The sequence below is a fragment of the Pipra filicauda genome, unplaced genomic scaffold (assembly GCF_003945595.2).
Source record: "Pipra filicauda isolate LSUMZ 115617 unplaced genomic scaffold, ASM394559v2 scaffold115_size4368891_pilon, whole genome shotgun sequence".
Classification (NCBI taxonomy): domain Eukaryota; kingdom Metazoa; phylum Chordata; class Aves; order Passeriformes; family Pipridae; genus Pipra; species Pipra filicauda.
This window is the reverse complement of record NW_024103607.1, coordinates 131,551-153,548: the sequence shown is the minus strand read 5'-3', so window position 1 is coordinate 153,548 and position 21,998 is coordinate 131,551. Positions and strand designations below refer to the sequence as shown.

Here is a 21,998-nt window from a genome sequence, read left to right as displayed (position 1 = left end):
GTAAGCTTTCTTCTATAGTTTGAGACTGTTCAGCACAGAAGGATTTTAGAAGTCCATTTAGAAGAAATAAAGCAGGATATTAGGGGTCAGTGTAATACTTACCTTGTAACACCCAAAAGCTTTTTCTATGTTATCCTCAGCTTCATAAATTTGTCCAAGAAATCTGTGTGCTTTGGGATCTCTCTCTTGTACATTGAGGTATGTAGATATGTATCTATGAAGGGGGAAAAAAGTCAGTTACTTGACCAGTATTTTTCATTAAGACTTCCCCTCCCACCTTGAGTTATAATGGCAACTTAATCTGCCACACAGGAAATACAGATGTATTTTGTTCTAGATACTTTGGCCAGACCATACAGGAAGTATAGACATGTTCTGTTCTAGATACTTTGGCCAGACCTTTAAGTTAGCAGCAACACAGCTTATACATGTACTAATGCTACTTACTCGCCACCATTTCTGTTTATTAAAAAAAAAAAACAAACAAAACCAAAACCCCAAAAATCCACAACAAAAAAAACCCCAACAAAGCAGAAGTTTGCAGAAATGGTAAGAACTACTCAATACAATGAAGGGGAAAAAAAAGCCACTTCAGCCTGGTAAGTTTTCCAGTACCACATAACTAACCTTCTTTTAAGTTATTGTTTTACAAATATTTAAATAGCACTCAATATCCACATTTACTGTTACCTTAAAGCAGTATGATATTGATCTTGCTTTCTCTGGTCTACTTCATATTAACGTAGCTTTTCTTTTACATTTTAAAGAACAAAAAACCAAACATACATCAACGCATGTTACCTTTTAGCAAGTTCATATTCTTTTATTTCAAAATACAGCTTAGCAAAGAGGAATCCTTTCATCGATTTCTGAAGGAGAAAAACCATGACAAACATACTTTAGACATATAGTACTTCAAAAGTAATTCCATAGTGTGACCTTTCTTTTTAGCAATGCCTAATACTCAGATGACTGAATTTGACAACTAGTTATCAGCTCAAATCCACTCGTCATACTTATGGGTTTGTTTTTGAAAGATGTAGGTTTAAGAATGAAAAGAGTAAAAGGTTTTGCTATAATGGGCAAAGGCTACTAGGCAAAAGAGAGATTACAACTGAAGAAGCAACAAGCCTTTATACACGTGGTATTTCGTACACTACGCACTAAAGACAGTGGAAGAATAGGGTCTGCTACATTTAATTTACTTCATTGCAATGTAGCAAGGAAAAAAAAAATCCTACAAACCAAGAGGTATCTGCCATTTAGCCCTGCAGTAATATACTGTCATCAGACACTGCTGTTTAAATATACTTAAGGAAAAAGGAATTTTTAAGTCATTCTCATTTTGGGCAAGAAATGTATTTATGCAGTAGTTTATTTCTGACTAAAATAATTTGAACATGTACATTATACAGGCAAAAGGTGAAACACCTCCAAAGGTATTTTTGGGAGGCGGAATAAGGAAATAACAAGGGCAAAAGAAAAAGAAACACAGAGAACTGGCAGAGGGCAAGATGTCAGAAGCACAAACAGGAGGAAAGGAGTGAAAGGAATGGGCTAAAGAACTGATAAAGTTACAAGCAAAAACCTCAAGGTAGAGCTAAACCAGACAAATTTACAGTTTCAACTCCCAATATCAGTTCAAAAGCAGATTTTGCTTTTAAACAAAAAAATACTGGAACTAGTTACATCTATGATTCCAAACAAGTGTGTACATTTTGAATACATTTGAATTACTAGTCTCCCTCCCTCTCTCACCAGCACTATTCATGCAAAATTTTAAAAAGTCATTAAAAATAAAAGCAGGCCTCCCAAGATACTTCGAGTTTTCAGCCTGTATTTTTGAAGTCTGTTATAAAAAGACAACACTGAAATTTGTCAGAGTGGAGTCACATTTGGCATCTCCTTTTAAACATGGATGAAAAGAAACCTCAAAATAAATGCTTTGCAGTCTTATAAGCACCCTCCTCCTAAAATCAACACAATAAGAACACCAGTAACATTTTCGACCACTGACTGTGCTTATACAATTAGTTGTAAACATTACTTATATAAAAAAAAAGACAACAAACTAAATATGCACCAGTAGGTCTTAAGCACAAGAGGAGAAGAGGATTTATTTTGTTGCTGACTTCATTAGGAATATCAAAAATATTAAAAAGCACCCATGATTCTGACAGTGACGTCCTTGACACGGTCTGCTCTAAACAGCACTCAAGTCAATTACACGATCCACAGAACAACTTTGTTACTGTTGGAAAAGAAGTACAGATCATGAGGACCTACACTGGCCCTGCTAAAGGTCCCTCTGCATAGTGATGAATATGGATGCATTCACACTATACAACAGTGCTGAATATTGTAATTCCACAATAAAATCAATTCAGAGCAGCAGAACAGGATCTTTCAGGAATAACTGCCATGAATTGCATCAGACCTGTATACCATTTTCCAGATATAATGAAAAATGGTAAAAAGTCATGCAGAATTCCTCATCGTCCTGTCTAGTTACTAAAATACAAAAGGAAGATTATTTTTTCCCAGTTCTTCCTCTTTTAATAGTGCTATACAGACAAGAATATTAATCACGTGGCACATAAAAAGAAACTGAAAGTGTCTCACATGTTCCTTGTTTCAATTCTCTTCCCAAGAAAAAGAAACTCCAGAAACTCAGGAACTAAACTCTCACAAAACTGAAGAACTCAGTACTCAGACAACTGGTAGACTCTTTAAGACTTACCAGGTGTAAAAACCAGCTGCACAGCTCTGGTAAACCATTGCTCCCAGTTAGGGAAAGCACCTCCAGTAAGGGAAACCCCACGACCCTTGCTCTCAGCAGCTTCCCCTAGCTCTCTCGACTTACAGAGATCCTGAGTAAATCAGGACTCACAGATTCTTCCAGAGACACCGTAACTCGCAGAATCTCAGAATACTTCGGGTTGGAAGGGACCTGTGGAGATCAGCTAGTCCAACTCCGCTGCCAAAGCAAGGTCACCTAGAGCAGGTGACACGGGACCACGTCTAGGTGGGGTCTGAGTGACTCCAGAGAGGAATCCTTTTTCCTCTTACCGCCACGGATGCGGACGGGCCGAGCAGACCGAACCCCACCACCCAGTCTCCGGGTACGGCGCGGGAGTCGGCGGAGCGCGGCCGCCCCGCACCCCGGCAGGGCAGAGACAGTGAGAGCAGCCGCCCCCCGGCCCAGCCGGGCAGCGAGGCCTCCCGGCGGCGCGGGGGGAGGGGGGCCGCCCGTCAGGACGCGAGGCAGGGCCGCCGCTGCCGCCCCACGCGAGGCGAATGCGGGAAGTGCTCCAGATGGGCTCGACGGAGCGGCCGTAGCGCCCCCCGGGCCCGGCGCGGGCGGGGAAGGCGAGGCCGCACTCACCTCTCTGGGGGACGAAGTCGCGGCCTGCACGGAGGCGACGTAGCGCTCCACCTCGGGCTTCGTGCGCCTCATCATGGCGCCGCCGCGGCGGCGGAGGCCGCGCCCGGGCTGCCTCCCGGCGGAGCGCAGTTCCCGGCCGGCCGGCGGGCACGGCCCGGCGCCGCGGAGGGGCAGGAGCGGGAGCGCAGGGAGAGGAAGGCAGGAAGCGCCGGAGGAAGCGCAGCAGCGACGCGGCCGCCGCTCGTTACGCAAGTTCCCGCGCCCCGTGCGGCGCGCGCAGCCCCGGAGAGTGGGCGGGGACCGCCCCCGCCCCATCAACGGCCGGGGGGGCGGGGTCGGCAGGGGCGGCGCATGCGCAAGGGGGCGGGACGGGAGCGCGCAGCTGCCGAGAGGCGGGGCGGGGCAATCTGTCGCAGGAGATCATCGGCTGTAGCGTTTGCTCACCTGCAGCTGTAATAAACTCTCACCTAAAACTATGTAACTCTCATCCAAATAACATATAATAATGTATTAGGTGATAATATATTTATCAGCTAAATAACTCATTCACTCATGGCTAGGCTTCGCGAACGAAGGTTTGGGAAGGGCTTTACCCACATTTGCTACAAACGCGCTGGTGGCTAAAAAAGCCAATGCGAGATAGACAAGACCGGTTGCAAAAGGCACAGCAGGAATATACTCTCTCTATATATATATATATATGTATATAAAATAAACTCTCACCTAAAACTTTGTAACAGTTCCGGTGCTCCTGCATAAGGAGGACACAGAACTGCTAGAGCAAGTCCAGAGGAGGGCCAAGAAGTTGACAACAGGACTGGAGCACCTCTCCTACAAAGACAGGCTGAGGAAGTTGGGGCTGTTCTGCCTGGAGAAGAGAAGGATGTTTGGAGACCTCATTTCAACCTTCCAGTGTCTGAAGGGAGGCCACAGGGAAGCCTGAGAGGGACTCTTCGTCAGTGATAGGACAAGGAGTATCGGGTTCAAATTGAAAGAAGGGAATTTTAGGTCAGAATTTTAGGAAGAAATTCTTTACTGTGAGGGTGGTAAGACACCGGAACAGATTGCCCAGGGAAGTTGTGGATGCCCCAACCCTGGCAGTGTTCAAGATCAGGTTGGATAAGGCCTTGAGCAACCTGGTCTCATGGGAGGTTTCCCTGCACATGGCAATGGGGGTTGGGACTATAGATGATCTTTAAGTTCCCTTCCAATCCTTAACATTCTATAATTCTATACTGGGTCATTCACAGGAGCTATAAATTTAATTCGTAAGCATGAGAGCCTTATCACCGAGACCCGATGCTCTAGAAAATGAGTCTCCAAATATTGTAGCAGCTGTGGTGAGAAACTTTTATTTTTCAGGCACTGTGAATAGTACAATTAAACAATTAAGCTCTAAAGTACATCTGGGAACATGGACCAGAAGATGACAAGATCAGCAACCCTCAAGGCAGGACAGATTTGCAAGTTGTAGTTGTACGAGTTTGGTGGCTTGAGGATAGTGGTCCCCTGGTGAAATTCCCAGCAGGCAGCCTCAGATTCTACTCACTGGAATTAGCCATCTCTCCTGCCAATTCAGACACTTCGGTCAAAATGAGACCACTGGGCTCTGTTTCTGAAGAAGTATAATTAAATATCCCTCCAGTTCTCAATCTCAGACAACCCATTGACAGCCATATGATTCCTGCTACATCTGAAAAATACCGATGGCCCCACATCTTACCCTCTTTGCAGGAAAAATAAGGAAACATAGCCAACTTGTTTTTGTAAGGAGACCACTAGCATCCATGTAACACCTTGACTGAACAAATTGAGCCTCTCTTTTATTATTTCTTCTATTAATGGTGATTTAGCCATTGGATTTAGTTCCTAAAAAAAGATCATTTTTTTTCTCTGTACTTTTTAATGATGTGTCTACAGCTGGGGTTACTAACCAGTTTATTATCTGCACCTGCCAGGTTAAGTAATAAAAGTCTTCGTGCTGGTACAGGGGACTACACTGGAGTTTACTCAGTTGTCTCACTGGAGAACATTACTGCTCTTCAGCTGATAGGGAGGCATGGGCAATTGCCTTCATACAGACCAGGTCCAGTACTTTGACACTGGTCACTGTTTTGCCCATCCCTGTGGAAGTGGCACCCCCATGTTGTCCCTGGTGGTCACAACATCGGGCAGGACAGCATTGACTCTAGTGCTGTCCGTGCAACCAGACTGTGCTCAGCTCAGGTCACTACCTATCCATGGGAACAGAGCACAAGGCTTGCCACTGCAAGCAGCTAAATGGCTTAGGCTCAGCTTCTTCCCCCTACAGCAACATCCATTGGGTTTTCTGGAGTGCTCCCTACTGTTAGCCTGAGCAGGGGCTTCTAAAGGAATCTCTCTTGACCACACATGATTGATTGATTGATGGAGCAGAAAGGGGCAAAGCTTCTGAGGCAACCATTCCCAAGTCCCAGACTCACAGCATCTTTGAGAGACTTTGTAGGGGCATAATAGATCTTGCCTAATTCAGGAATTAAGCGCAGCTATGCCAAATATTTATAATACTGATGGGCCAGGACAGGAAATGAGTTTCAACACCAGACGTGTAATTGTTCAGGCTGTCTAATTGCTACCTTGCTCCCTGGCTCTGCTTTGCAACTTCTTTTAATTAATCCTCTTCATGAAAATGTCCAGGGGTATTCTTCTAATGACAGTTCACACCATAGACAGCTCTCAGGAGAGCTGTATGGATTTAGGGAATTCTCCACTTGAGATAGGACCCCAATAATAACAAAAACATTTTCACTATGAGGGTGATGAAGCACTGAAACATACTATCCACAAAGGCCTGAGAAATCTCCTTCTGTGGCAACACTCACAGGCTTGGCTTCTGTACTGATCCAACTCTGAGCAGATGCCTGGGCTAGCTGATCTCTAGTAGTCCCTTCCAATGAATATTATTCCATGCTTCATCAGGCTTTCAACCTTTGAGTATTCCAGATGGTCTCAGTGCTACATTGTGGGATCTGAGATACACCTGCTCGTGTTCATGAAACAGAAACCACTGCCTTGGTGAACGGTAGCACAGTGTTCACCATCAGGAACTTGGAAATGGAAAACCCACCCTGTGTCAAGGCCCAGGGCTGCCAGAGTGGAGAGCAGACCTAAGGCCACTGTGCTTACACTGTGGATGTAACCCCAAGCAACAGGGATGTGATCCAGGTCTTGCCGTTTAGCCTCAAGATTAGGGACCCTTCCCGACTCTGAGCGGTAAGGCTGGGCACGCGTAGGCTGAAGGAAAAGATGTGCAGCCAGTGTAACCTGAAAGACCTAGAAGTCAATTACAACTTCAAGGGGAAGCACTGCTGAGTTTGGTCTGCTGAATCCATGGCAGAGTCCAACAGGGCTACCATGCTAGTTATGTAAATGCTTTTGGGGGACATTTTAAGCTTTTGTAGTCTTCAATGCAGTCAGGACTGCATTTATAAATGTTATGGCATTCAATAATTATGTAAGATAAAATAGTCAAAAATATCCTATCTAGCACTAAACTGGAAGTTTTGGGTGACAGGAGAGAAAAAGTTAATAGGAAGGTGTATGTTTTAAACTCAGACAAGATACCTTCTTTAGGAAAACCAAGTGACTGTGCCTATTCAGAAAATATCTAGAAGAATTGAGTTGTTCTTTATGAAACAAACTGTGGTTTCATTTATGAACCTTAGAACTAACTACAGACATATGCCTTTAGGAAAGATATATGTCTCCTTTAAAACAGGATAATAAGGAAGTATTTACTTAGTCAAGGTAAAAGCCCACGGAACCAAGAGAGCCTTACTGCTTTCCCACCCTTCTCAAGCACTAATTTCAGAGAGGTGATACAAGGTTTAATAACATGACCTTTATTGATGACAGTGGAAAGCAGATGTTTATTTTTCATAAACAGGAAAGAAAATATTACTTCCTATTATGTAATTACATAAAATCTGTTTAAATCACTAATATAAAAAAAAGTTAAAAAAAAGTTTGTGTACTTCATAATGTAGTACCATCAAGAAGTCCTAAGTAACTGTATTTTCTATAAGAAGGGGAAAATAAAACAAATTTGCATGGACAGAAGTCAACAGTATAAAAGAATTAAATGTATGTTATAAGGAATTTTGATTATTTGTAAGCTCAGTCCATGAGGATGGCTAAAGAAGTAGATCCTAGCAGGATCGAACCTTGCATATTTACACTCACAGGTGTAAAAGTAATATTGCCAGTTAATTGAAATATGCATTTTCAGTATTTTTCTGAAAATTACTGAAGTCTAGAAGCTACATTTTAAATTCAGATGTTCACATTTGAAATAAAATGCTTCTCACATCCTTTATAATTAAGGCAAAGTATGTTATCTTTTGAAAATACCTTCTATATAGTTTTTGCATAAAAATATGAAATAAAAAATAAAACTATATATGTTTAATGGAACACTTATGTATGGTCCAGCAGAATAAGGCACAAAAAGTAAATAAAATGCTAAAGCATATATAAAAGTTAATGTGTTATTTTAAGTGGAATATAGCAAAATTCAAGTAGTTCTGAGTATGCTCATTTCTTGCAATAGGAATACATTTTTATATAGGTATCTCATGCTAAGCCTGATGTACAAACATTCATCATGTAAGCATAATCTATCTGAAGTAGGTAATTTGTACAGTGACTTTATTTAGAAATCTGATAGTTTTCAAACCATCTGAAACAAGGCTCCTTAACGAAACTTCTCAGCCTGAAATCCAAGCATGAATTTTTCCATGAGGCAAAGTACATTGGTTTCTTGCCCAAATCACAACATGAGTTGAACAAGTTTTATCTGCATGCTTAATATGAAGGTTAATATTTTCATTAACATAAATGACAATTCATGCCCCTAAAGTTGGGCACATTTGCACAGTTTGTTTTCACAGGTGCTCACAAGCAAATTTTCTCTCTGTAAAATTCCACAGAGATTAGTGTACAGAATGGGTCTCCTGCATCAGTACAACTACATTATTGGTCAGAAACCTTTCAGGTGAGCTGCTATTTAATTTAGTCTGGAAGTATTGTCTGTTTATCAACAAATAAGCATACATGTAAAGAGAACAGAGAATCTTATGATATTTTGGTTTGATAGAAGGCATACATCATCATTTGTTGTCTGACTGCAGCATCAAAGCAGCCCACAGCCTGTTCCCTACCTCACCCCACCAAGTAATATCTCTAAGATTTTTGCAAAGGAAGGGAGAGCAGATGAAGTCTTTACTTCCTTCCCAAAGTTTCAGCTAGTTTCTTCAGTCTTTTCTTCAGCTCTAGAGGAAACTTCTCATAACACTTTTTGCAGACAGGCTTCATATCAAACTCAACGAATTTATTCCTAAAACAACAAAGCAAAAACCAAATTTTTAGCAGATGAGATTGTGAAAAAAGGAATTAAAAAAAAATCTCCTATTAAATGTGCACAAGCAAAATATTAAACCTCCAATTTATACATATATGTTAAGTTACTTTTACAAAGTTATATACACTGTAGACAGTGATTACTGTTGAGTAAGCTACACAGTTTTTACCCAGATGTCCGTTTTTATTAACCATGTAATTTAAAAAGCCTTTCAAACCTAATTGTACAGATAAAGAGACTAAACATAAGATAATGGAATCATAAGTTAATATTTCAAGTTGTAGTTGCATAAAAAATATTTTGGTTTTGATTGCCATAAGTTCATGCAGAAGCTTAAAAAAGCATCCTTAGCACTAACCAAAGAAGAAAACAGCAGGGATGGTGGTAAGAAGGAAAAAAGTTTACAAACAGATTGGCTTTTTCTTTTTCTGCTTCTCTTTATCCTTTGCTTCACGTTCCCGTTTGGCAAGCCGTCGCTTAAATTCATCTGGCATTTTCTCATAACAGTGTTTGCAGACAGGTTTTAGATCAATTTCAACAAACTTATCCCTTTAGAGTTAAACACAGAAAAATAAAGGACAGAAAAGGAGAAGAGTTAGGAAGCCTAACTGAAGGAAGACCTGAACAGACAACTGACAGAGACAAAGTAGTAAGTGGAGCAAGAGGAAGAAAGATGCACATATTTCCTCAATGCTGCTTAGATGTTCTTCATACAGTTACAGCTACACTGTAGCAATATTTACACTTTGAAGAGAACTACTGATGTGTTTTGAAGGCATCACACTTATTGATACACTTACTTGAGTGTTAACTTAGTGTTGCAAGTTGAACAAGCGAAACAGTTCACGCACCATGCCTTATTCAGAGCAGACACAACTAGGGAGATGTGAAAACCAAGAAATCATTAGCATTGCCAAAAAAAAAAAGGTATTACAAAAATTTTAATCTCACATATTCATGAGATGTGAAGAACAGTCACTGATCCTTGTATCAGGTATTAAGGACCATAATGATTATGTGGCAGGACTAGGGAGGCAAATGTAGAGTGTAGCGTAGCAGAACTGTGAAGCATTGATAAAGCTGTCTCTGAGGCAAGACTGGCTTAACCTATTTTTGCCTCCTATTTTTGCTTCCACCTCATCATACACCATGCTGATCTCAGGCAACCATTCTATGAGGCCGTGTTTCCAATTTAATCAGGAAACGTTTCCAGCTGAAGAGAATTCCAGCAAAATACTGGATTCTTATAATTTGCAACAACAAAAAAGTGTCAAATTTGTGCACAGAAATGAAAGACAAAATGTAATCAAACACATACATTGAAAATAAAGAAATTACTATATTCTGTTTAGTTCAGAGACCAAAACATACACTATAGGTGTCAGATTATATAGTGAAAGCTTGCAATCATACAAAGAAGTAGTCCTCCAACAAGTTCCAGTTCTGCTCATTCTAGTAGAATTTCAATGAAAAGGAGGACTCTGTTTCCTTTAAAGCATTTTGGATTGTCATTCTGTAGTTATAGTCCAGTCCAGAAAATGTGTGGAAAGCACATCTCTGGAGTGTATGTCTTATCCTATAGTTACCTGACTATAAATGAGTATATGTCTCGTTTTGCACGTTAGACGCTTCCTCCTACTTTGCTAATGGCTTCGGCTTAGGTGAGGTTAGCATTGGTATTATAGTATTTACTTTGGGCAGGGGTAAATAGGCACATAATGTCGCATTATTTCAGGCAGAATAATTCGCTTTTGGCATTTTATCAGAGCTGGTTACCCAAAAAGCCTCTCAAAACCACCCCCCCTCCAAAAAAAAAACCAAAACCCCCAATCAAACAAGAACAAAACAAACAAATCACTATCAGTTCTGCCTTTACAGGACACATATTTCCAAGTATTATCATTCCTGGTTTTGTGACATTATCATTAGCCTAGATTTTCAAAAGACAGGTGCCTATGATAGATAGGTAAATATCTCCAGGAACCACTGGCATAATGGGAATAAGGCACTTTAAAAAAATTCCTAAAAGTGCCCACCTACATCTTTCGGTATCTAAATATTTTTTCAAATTTGGTTCATGATCCTCCTTTAAGGAGATGTCTGTGTGGTCATTCTCACCCTTGCATGTGTTCTTTTTGAAGCTGGTGGGGCAGGAAGCCACTCCTGAGCATCTTCCAGCATTCCTGGCCTTTACATGTCACTAAGGGGTTTCACGGTTCTCTTCAGCCACTGGGTGGTCTTCTACCATCATGAAATGCTTGCTATAAGGTTTTCTTACCATTTGGTCTCTGACTAATTAGCTCTAATTTAATTACTGATCAAGAGAATGGCTGGGTTTTTTTAATGAGAACAATCAAGGACTCAACACAGGGCTGTTTTCCCCTTACTGTCACTTTTAAAGAGAACTTCCATCAGAAAGGAACATTAAGGAAACAGTTAGAAAAGTGCTTACCATCTCCTTCAATCACACGGTTGCAATGGAAACAAACATCACCAAATAGCTGAAGAGGAAAGAGAAGTAAGGGATTTTTAATGTGATGATTTTATCGAGGGTAACTTCTCTAACAAAATAACTGTATTTCAGCTGATGGGCACAGTTGCTTTCCTATTTGTTCCAGTAAAATAAGGAGAATGCTGGCAAGTCTGGTTTGGTTTTTTGCATCATCTTATCACAAAAGGTCTTTATAATATTTAAGATACACATTTGTTTACCTTTATTTGATCCTCTCTAAATCAGATTTTGTTTTGTTTTAACATTTCTCTAATCCTGAACATTTGAAATACAGCAGTTGGTGTCACATACACACTGTTACTAACCAAATAATTGAACATCTGGACTTACACGCATGATTAGAATGACATATTGCTGTTTCTGGCAAAAACTGTAAGGAAACATTATTTTTAGTTTAAAAAAAAATGAAAAGGAAACTTTAGGACAAAAATTATTCATTCTTTTTCCAGGCTTAACATTTGTCCATAATATAACAATTAAGAAGTGCCCAAAATTTTGTGTATTTTTTTCTAACTGCAGTAGTTAACCTAGTGAAAGACATCCACTCTACATACAGCTCTTGGCTGGTATATGTATTTGCCCCATCACAGCTGCAACACTATTACTACTAACATCATGGCATTTATAGTCTACAAGTAAGCCAGCAACAATCATCTGCCCTTTACCATCGACAAATTAAGACTCCCTCTGTAATTAGCAGGTGCCTTACAACTCCCAGATTTAACCCCTACTCTTGTGTTTATGTAAGCAAGGAGGTGAATGTGACACAACACAGATATGGCTTCCAAATGAAAAAGGTCTGTACATCATGGTGCTGGACTCCACAACCAGGGGAGTCTGGAGAGAGGGAACTGCAATATATAACTTCTGTATAAATGCAAGTGGTCACTAGGTGGTGTATTCTGACAAATTTAAGTCTTCGAGGTCTTCATCAACTTAATGACTGAGGGGGTGATGCAGCTATGTGACCATACAGTCATCTTAAGAGTTAACAGCAGTAGGAAAACCCAGGCTGCTCACTATAGCCTCATCTTCAACTGCAGTTACTAAGTGGCAAATCTTCTTTAACTTCTTGGAAAGACTGGGTGTCATTAGCTGTTCTGATCTCACAGGCATCTAAAAGCCTGTAACAGCTCTACTTAAGTAGACTAAGCTTGAAGAACATCTTGATACTGATTGTCCTGTGAAATACCTGCAGGTTTCTTTCTCTATGCAAGAATGATGAATAGAGAAATCTGTATAAATTAACTGCAACAGAACATCTCCTAATTGGCATTACACCCACAGGTGCCTTCAACAAAACAGAAGAATGTCCATGTTTTACATCTCTAATAAAATCAATTTGTGAGTTTACCAATTAATGGCATTTTTAAAAATATGCAACCTTACCTGATTGTAGTGAGTTTCACAATACGCCAAGCCCTTTCTCTCATAATGACGATGACCCAGGAATGGTTTTTCACATTTTGCACAAACAAAATGCTACCAAGAAAATGACACATAAATTTTTTTATTTTTTGGAAGTAACGTTATTTTTTCTGGAAAGCAAACCAACGAAGTCCACTACTGAACATGACTGAAGTCTACTGAGCTAGCTGTGCCATCTCTGAAAGCAAAGTTAAACTACATTTAGACCACTAAAATAATATTTCTTTTAATGTCTTCAAAATTTCAATCCAGAAGTTACCAAAAAAAAAAAAATCAAGCAAAGGATTCTCATTTTTTTATCAGTGAACAGAATTAGGAGTTATTAAATAATCTGCACCATCATTACACTCTTGTGAAGGAAGCGTTTCCTAGAGGAGATTTTCTAAATTTTCTAAACTAAATGGAAGATGTGGAACTCAATCTTGTAGATGGCCTTGAAATAAGAACTCTCACATGAACTGTTAAAAGAGATATGTATATGGCAGGTGACTATGGAAGACCTAGGGGTATTATGATGCTCAGTAACATGATTACCACAGATCGTACATGCACGGTTTTGCACTCTGAAATTTTCTTTTGTAAGGACCTCACCATGCTTCCTTTGATTACTGATCTTAGTTTCACAGTCAAAGCTCTCTGTAAGGTAGGAAATTACTCCTATTCCACAGTGGAAGACTAGCCACAATAAAGCTGAAGAGGGATTCAGAGAAAGTATCTATAATTCTTGTTGCAAACTTCGATAATCCTTTCATTGAAACTGATCAGCAAAATCACAGATTTTTTAACAGTAAATATGTTAATGTTTACATTTGTAAAAGACATTATGTATCATCTGATATTTACCTCCACATGCCATTGTTTTCCCATAGCATTCACCACACGGCCTTCAATTGGTCTTCTACATGCCCCACAGATGGGGACACCCATTTTGTCATGGCAGGGTAAGCAGTAGAGTTCTCCCTTCAGCTCACGAGCATCAGCAGTAAGTTCCTTCCTATTCAGAAATTAATGAATTGAGAGCATGAATGAAGGCACTGAATGATATCAACTCTTGAGAGTTTATGAAAAAAAAATAATTTTTAGTATTTGTTTAGAAATTATATTTATACTACAGTGATGAGGCAGCATCAAATATAACATAGTTCAACAGAGTTCAAGACTCATCACAGTAAACTGAGAACAGGCTGCTAAGCGAGGTGCACTAAGTCTCTTGGAAACAGCTACTGAACTATTGTCATTCTGCTTACGCAGCACAAATGTGCATGTGAAAGCTGCAGATGTTTGGTTCATATACTGGCACTCATTACCAGCTTATTTCGGATTTGCGTAACTGTAGCTGAAAGTAAATGTAGTCCTCTACGTCCAGGTACATTTTCCTTGAAAGAAAACTACAGACCCAAACGAGCTAGGTTTATTCATTTCCAATTGCAGAATCTCATACATTCTACTTTTCAGTAAAGTGCATGGTTAGATACTGAGAACAGATAAACCTTAAAAGTGACCATAACCACTAATACTCTCAACTGGTTGCCACTGACAGAACACTACATATTGTTATTCAAATCAGCCTTTGCTATGGCACTGAAACAGTAGCTTCCTTTGCACCAGAAAGAAACAGCTAAGAATCCATGCTATGTCCTGCAATGCCCCATGGTCCATGCATCAGTGCAGGATGTAGAAATGTGCAGTTTCACATGCTGCAGCAGCAGAAGCTGACAAAATGAGGCGGGAGAAAGCTCCTAAAAAGGATAGCCTTTAAAAAGAGAGAACAAAGTTTGCATACCACTCAACTAAAAAGAAATAACATAGGAAAGATAGTAATTCAAGCAGGAAAAGAGGACCATTTTTCTTCTTCTCCTAGCAGAATAAAGAACTATCATTTTGCTGCTACAGAAACTGTATGTGTCCATACTTCATATTTTGTAAGGTACCACCTTGTCCTGCAGAGTCCAATCTTTCTTTACTCCCCAACAGTTCAGCTGTTGTTCAAATGCTACCATGCCAAAAGCAGTAACACACATTTGGCCACAAGACATCCAAACCCCATTCCCTCTTGCCAGCTGTACAGGACAAGTTTTCACTTTAAGATGTAAATCCATGAATCAAATAAGCCCAGCATTTTCCTGTTTTCCTTTGCAGAACTCAAGTTACCCGCAGTTTGCACAGTTGAAATGATCAGGGTGATAAGGGTCATTTTTGAATATGAGAGGCTGTTCATCAATAATGGCATGACACTTCTGGCAAATGTACTTTCCCAGGCCTCTGGCTTTCTCCCTGTTATGGCAAGGACGGCAGAGATGTCTGAAACAACATAAAAAAAGAGAGGTAAGTACTAGTACCAAGTATTACACTGCAAAAATCTATCAAAACTTCATTTCAATCAGTCCTTTTTGGGGGGGAAAGTAATCTTTAAAACAATTTCTTTGCTAGGCAAACCAAGTTCAGAGCAGCAAAATTATCTCCTAAGTTCAGGGTGATCATTTTATTTTCCGTCTCCACAGGAGTATCATTTCTTCAGCTGAGTTTAAGCCTATGTTGAAACACAGAAAACAAAGTTTGCCATAGATTGTTGTTGCTGAATGTTTTACTTTCAAAATCTTAGAAATTTAGATTGGAAGCTGGATGACTACACAAATCGTGATTCTGTAGATAATTCTGTATGTTATATTATACATATGAAGGCAATGGCCATAGAATTCACCTGTAAAACATTCTTCTGATCATAGCTGGTAAAAATATCCTACTCCATGAAGGGTCACACCGAACATAAAGGAATATTAATAAATAAGATGCCAAACTAGACCAAAATTGGAGAGCCCGTTGGAAAAAGAAAGTAAAAATGTTTTTTAAAAAAAATGACAGTACTTCTGTATCTGAATGTTTTCTCTGTTTTTACATATAACAATGGCCCCAAAATGTCACTGGGTAGAGAGCATGTTTGCCAAGAAACCTACTGTTGAAATAGGTACAATGTTAATATTTTAAGGTACCCATTCTTAGTTTTGTGATGCACTCTTAGATCTCTCCCCCACAGAAGATGCTTCAGTTGCTCCATCTGAGCTGGAAAGCTTCAGGAACCAAAATCTCTCAGTCCCCCCTATTAGTTAATTTATGACCAGTTAATAAAAGGAAGAGTGGAGATCTACCTGCCAGCATTCTTGACAAATCCAATATCAGCCAATACTACTTGGCAGATATCGCAGCAGAAGCACTCTGGATGCCAGCTATTGTTCATGGCTTTAATAACACGACCAATAATGAACTCACCTGTAAGAAACACAACACCAGGATATAAAATACCATTCTAGACAAAGTTAAAAGCACTGCAATGACATCATCATCCGTTTCCTCTCCCCAGAATCTGGTAGGACACATTGCTTGCAGTATCATGGTTCTGATTCCAAACTCTGTAATTTGGGTTTTTTCATTGTTTTTTGCTATGGGTCAGAAGAAGATGCCCTTGCTGATGGAGAACATTCTGCTCTTTACACACAAGTCCTTTTCATGCACACTCCACCTTCTCTCTGCAATAATCTTTTTTCAGTCTCTTCCCTGTTTTTACTTATCTGTTCTCAAGCTGTTAAGAAATTTATGGAGTACTTCATATAATATGGCTTTCTTGTGTCCTAATCATCCTTCTCCTTCTTTTCTTTAAGATGACAATCTTAACTTGTCATGTACATAGCAGTGGTTTCTACTCCACTAGGACCCAAGCCTTGATGGGGCTCTATACTAAAAGCACAATAGCACTGAGCTTGGGTGGCTGTGGACCTCCTGCAAAAAAAAACTCCCATGGAGTTCAAATGCAAAGCTGCAGTGACGCTGCACACACACACACAGCTTCTAACCCTCGGGGTGTAGCCAAGGCCCCTGAGCAGTGTAAAGGCTCGGCCTAAATTGTGTTTGGGAGCTCAGCTTCCCAGGGCCGTGGGAGGCTGAGTCCTGGCTTTGGAGAACAACTCGCCTCAAAGGGGAGGGATCAGGCAGGTAACAAAGGAACATCTAGGAACAAAACCTGATGGACTCCAGAAATGTGAGGAATGCTTGAGGTGTCATTGTGACAACAGTCCCTTGATTGTGGCTCTGCTTACTAAGTACAAGCAGTGGGAAAGCCCAGCTCCGTGCAGAACCTTGATGAGGTTTTAAGGGAGTTGGCACTACATGGAGCCAGGACAGAAGGGGGAGGTGTGCCGGCTGGGCAGGAGAAATCCTGGAGATAGGGAGTGTAGCTCCTCAGGAATCACTGCCAACCCACTTCTTCCTCTTTCCCTGCTTGTTCACGTCTTTAAATGCAAAGTTCTATAACATCTGCTTCCCCCTTCCTTGGTGTTCAACCCCTCCCTCCACACAAGGAAAGGCCTCACTGAGATAAGTGAAAGCCATACTGCCTTGCCAGGGTGCCATAGAAACACAAGAGCTTCCAGACTGGTTTAAGCAATAGTCAAATAATGACTTCCCAGCCATGCCCCAGCAAAATACGTCGCACACAGGGGAAAAAAGAAAACATGCAAATGATTATAGCACAGTAGACGCACAAGCATTTACATTAACAATGGCAAATAAAAAAAGCAGCCCTCAGAATTACATAGGGTGGACATTAGATGCTGAAGCCCTAAAGGTATTTGTTTCAATAAAATCAACAGGGGCCCAGCTGACCATCACTTGATTATATCACCAGCTAATGATGATTGTCCCAGCTTCTGTGGAGTAGGATGGCACAGGTGGGTTAAAATAGTCAAAGCAGATGACAAAGCCTTGTTGCAGGGTTTCAGATACATGAGAAGGGCCAAATATGAGCATATGCAGAAATACAGAGATATGGAATCAAGAGTCATGAATGGTGTATATAATCAGAAATTTATGAATGGTCTGCTCATTGGATCACTGACTCAACAGCTAAACTACTTACTCAAATAATGCAAACTTTTTTTAAAAAATACTGTTGTTTGCTGACCTTTAGAAAAAGCAGCTCCCCAAATTCTCTGAAGTCTAGTACATTCTGCAAGTTCACAGGGCCCCTTCCCTGAGAACACACACAAGGGGTTGCCTTTCTTCCCCCAGTGACACTCCCATTTGTGATCAAGTGGTTCACCTTGATTTAAAACTTACCACATTGATGGCAGCAAGGGGCAAAAAGCATTTGAAAATCATGTTCGCAGTACTTCCTCCCTTCAAACTGCAAATGGAAAAAGATCTGAGTGTTAGAGGAATGAGGAACACGCTCTTAACATAAATACTGTAACACCCTGGTGTGTTTCCAGATACAATTAGGTAGTAAAACATGAGGGGCTGCACAAAAAAAACCAGACCATGAGCTATAGGTGCTAGGTATTACATCCACCCATTTTTATTCATCTACTAGTTAGCATGTAGTGTTAATAGCACACCATTCCTCCAATGCTGCCAAGAGTCTAAGGCATCTTCCGTCATCAATTTATATCACAAGAGACATCTGAATTCTGAATTTTCATGGACTGCTGAAACTCTGATGCAACTGAGCACATTCTGAGCAGGAAATTAGCTAACAAAAACCCTTGGGCAGTGGGAGAGGGAAAGCATTTTCCCTGAACCCATTTGATGTCTTCCTGACTCTACATTTCCTGCAAGAATGACCCAGCATACTGGAGGCAGTAAGTACGATGGGGGTAGGGAGAGGAAGAACATCCAGGGACAGAAATCTTTGACTTTATGGAGCAGTACAGCCAAAACATGAAGCGAAATAAGCCTTTTCCTTTGTAATGCTTATTTCATAGAATCATAGAAATCATTTAGGTTGGAAAAGACCCTTAAGATAATCAGTCCAAATATTAAGGAACAAAGTTCACTACATTGATCAGATTAAATTGGGATCTGATCTTAAGGGATTTGGACTTGGATCTGAATTTTATCACAGGCTAGATGAGTTCAGCTACAGTTCAAGCTCTCATATAAAAAAACTCATATGGAATTAAAAAAAATTCAACAGCACTGCATCAGTAGCTTAGCCAAAGAATATGTAAAAACATGTAGGCAAGTATGTGCTGAGATGAAGGAAAATGTTTAGATACCTTCAGGCACCACCATTACCAGATGCAAATGCCAACTGGCGTGTCAAAACCAGATAGACAATATTAGGTATACTGTAAAATGTTTGGATTTGAATGTCTCAGTTTAAAACAGTGGAAAAATGAGGACAGCAGGAAACCTCGCTCCTTTCATTTTACTGTGTCTAATACAAAACAAAATAAATAGCACAAAATACTACCTACAAAGTAAGTTTTCGTGCCTGGACAGAAAATACAGCAATGTGTTTCAAGATTACCTGTTTTATGCCATGAAATTGCAAGGATCAAATACAATATAAATATAATAAATACTCTTGCAAGTGGCAGGGTGGGGATCTAACAGAACACTCTCAAAGTCACTGGGTACTTGAGATTAGAAAACTCCTCTGCCCAACCTGAATTGCACCTATTAGGAACAGAAAGACACGAGCTCAATACAGACTCTTTCAGAAGTCTCTGCTAGGAATTTATCAAGTGCTATTTCAGTGTAATACTGTAAAACAGATTATTTTTTTTAATTTCAGCTTTTTAAAAAAATAGTAATTGAGAGGCAGAGGGCTATTACTTTCTCGAGGAGTAATGGAAATTATTTGTTCATTGTGAATTGTGCTTGCTTCCTGCCAGATAAAATCCTTTTCAAACTGAAAAAAATTCAAAAGCTTCCTGTTCTGTGTAAACAGGTGGTCCAATGGGGGATGCTTAGGTTTGCTAGGATTTTAAAGCCACCACATGTTGATCTGGACAGACCAAACAGGTTTTCTTCCCATCTGGTTTATGTCAGGTAGGTTGGTTCCCATTCAGTCTTGTTTGTATTTTCAATCTTCTTGACTCATTTGTGCTGCTCTTGTAGATGACCTAGCAGTTATCCATCAGAGAAAGCCTTGAGTTTCTGTAACAAATCTCATGGCACATATTTCAAAAGCAAGATAGTTTCACTGTTGTATGCTGGAGGTCCATGAGTTAAATGGCTCTGCATAGAACATCTCACTGTTACACAGCCACCAGCTTATCTGCGTGTTTTTAGCTAACTTAGTGGAAAGACATGTACAAAACCTGAGTCTTTAAAGATTCGCTCTATAAGGTAGTTTCTGGTAGGAAAACACTCTTTCTTTTAGGAAAACACACAAGGTGCAACTGGAATAGAAACAAATCTAACAAGCGCATTGCAACTGCACCTTCCTTTAATCTTCTTAAAGGTTATTACAAACATTTTAGAAAAAAGAACCGAACTGAAAGAAACCTCCTCTCAAGAGACAAAAGTCACATGCTATTCCATATTATTTCGTTATTATGATAAAACAACAACAACAAAAATAATAGTAATATATATTTCCCACTTATGGCTGTTGTGAGTAGTCCATAAAGATTTTGCTGTATTTCTTCTGTTCTGGGAAGCACCTCTCTAAGCCCTTCCCTCTCCTCCACCTCAGCACAGTACAGTGCAGGCTAGGATGCTTCTGAAAACAAACAGCACAAGGCTCTAAACGAACTCCCAGACCAGAGGTACAACTTCTCTCATCTAACCTCCCCCGTCTGAAGGTGAGGTGTTGACACTCCCCAGTGGGAGACATGGGCAACCTCTAGAAGGAAGGAGCCATTCTATGACCTGAGAGTAATGTGGGTTGGAGGAAATGCCCACTGACTGATTACAGTGGGGCCACCCTGTCCCTCTGAGTGCACTGCCAGCTGCGACTGAAGGTCTCCACTCAAGCCGTCTGTACTGCTACCTGCAGTGCTACCTGCACTGAGACTCTGCAGCAGCTGCTGTAGGGAATACACATCTCCCAGGTGGTGGAGTAAAAGTAGACTAGAATTGCTACCACTTCACACCTGACACCAGAGCAGAGCAAGTTTGGAAATTCTGCTGGCATGTGCTTGTGCTAATCTTTGTTTAGGTCGAGTGCATAAGAAAACTTGCTAAAATGATGCTGCTGAGCAAACTGGAACACAATTATACCCTTGCAGGTCCTAAACCCACAGTTTTAGGCATACAGTTCTCAGGAATCCAAATTACCATTTCTAACATAGGTTCATGAGGACATCTACAAAACTCCTGCTATGCTGTGCTGACTCCAAGCGGTGGAGGGGCCCTGCTCTGGTGTGGTACCACTTGTGCCAGCAAGTGACTTGGCTCCAGTGCCAGACAACAGCAAGCTGTGCTGATCAGGGTCCCTGTAAGGCAGCCTGGAGACATGTCCCGCAGCAAAGGAGACCTGCATCTCTCTGACCAGTTCAACCCCCACCCATGGAACACAGAGTGAAAGCTTATCATGGCAGCGTTTGACAGCAAATGTGATAAGCAGCTTAATGACTAACTGGAGGAACTCTGCAAGTCTTGTAATAGGCAGGGTAACAATATTTGCCTTCCCAATTGCTAAGAGCTAGAAATCATTTCCAAGAAACACTAGCTTAGCTAAACCAGGCACAGAATAAACACAAACTCATGCTGGGCAACCAACAATGCCCGCGTCTACCCAGGGGGAACATGTTCAGAAAGACACATTACCTGGCCGCACCTGCAAACACATCCATCTTCTTGAAGACTGCATAAAGGCAATCTGAGGAAGACACCCTTTATGCCTGTCTTCTCCACTCATTTTTTCTTGACAGTGATACAGATTATCTCAAGTCCTCAGAGCACTGTCAGCCACTCCTGAGCAATGGCCAACCTAAGCCCACCTTTTGCCTGCTTAGGGCTGTCCCTTCTTCTCATAGAATCACAGAATGGGCAAGGTTGGAAGGGACCACAGTGGGTCATCTGGTCCAACCTCCTGATCAAGCAGGGTCAGCCTAGAGCACATTGCACAGGACTGTGTCCAGACAGTTCTTGAATATCTCCAGTGAGGGAGACTCAACAACATCTCTGGGCAATCTGTTCCAGTGTGTGGTCACCCGCACAATAAAGAAGTTTTTCTTTATGATCAGATGGAACTCTTTGTGCATCAATTTCTGTCTGTTGCCTCCTCTCCTACTGCTTGACACCACTGAGAAGAGCCTGGCTCCATCCTCTTGACACCTTCCCTTCAGATAATTATATACACTGATAATAGTATACTACTACTTCTCAGTTGTCTCTTCTTGAGTCTGAACAGGCCTAGCTCCCTCAGCCTATCTGATGTTATTTTACTTCTGTAATAGTTGTGGCGAGAAGTGTCTATGCTTAACTGAAACTTTCCACTTTCTACATAACATTTCTCAGGCTATCCAGCCTGAAAAAACCCGTAGCAACAT

The 21,998-nt window shown here is 40.7% G+C and overlaps 2 protein-coding genes across 7 annotated transcripts in view; both read right to left on the bottom strand.

Moving 5' to 3' along the window:
* Positions 1-3,607, bottom strand: part of RANBP2 (RAN binding protein 2) — a 33,043-nt gene extending 29,436 nt beyond the window's left edge. For 2 of the 3 annotated variants that reach the window (XM_027743420.2, XM_039384451.1), the window contains exons 1-3: positions 3,386-3,607; positions 802-869; positions 103-214 (exon numbers count right to left, since the gene is read on the bottom strand). In XM_027743420.2, the coding sequence (XP_027599221.1) occupies positions 103-214; positions 802-869; positions 3,386-3,460 (255 nt within the window). In that variant the 5' untranslated portion in view covers positions 3,461-3,607. The remainder of the gene's footprint in view (positions 1-102; positions 215-801; positions 870-3,385) is intronic. The other variant, XM_027743422.2, reaches the window with a different exon arrangement.
* A 3,636-nt stretch (positions 3,608-7,243) lies between these two features.
* Positions 7,244-21,998, bottom strand: part of LIMS1 (LIM zinc finger domain containing 1) — a 70,632-nt gene continuing 55,877 nt past the window's right edge. For 2 of the 4 annotated variants that reach the window (XM_039384442.1, XM_027743520.2), the window contains exons 3-10: positions 17,833-17,899; positions 15,870-15,990; positions 14,875-15,024; positions 13,567-13,717; positions 12,685-12,777; positions 11,236-11,284; positions 9,584-9,659; positions 7,244-8,759 (exon numbers count right to left, since the gene is read on the bottom strand). In XM_039384442.1, the coding sequence (XP_039240376.1) occupies positions 8,645-8,759; positions 9,584-9,659; positions 11,236-11,284; positions 12,685-12,777; positions 13,567-13,717; positions 14,875-15,024; positions 15,870-15,990; positions 17,833-17,899 (822 nt within the window). In that variant the 3' untranslated portion in view covers positions 7,244-8,644. Of the gene's footprint in view, positions 8,760-8,836; positions 9,333-9,583; positions 9,660-11,235; positions 11,285-12,684; positions 12,778-13,566; positions 13,718-14,874; positions 15,025-15,869; positions 15,991-17,832; positions 17,900-21,998 lie in introns of those variants that run through there. The other 2 variants (XM_039384444.1, XM_039384438.1) reach the window with 1 other exon arrangement.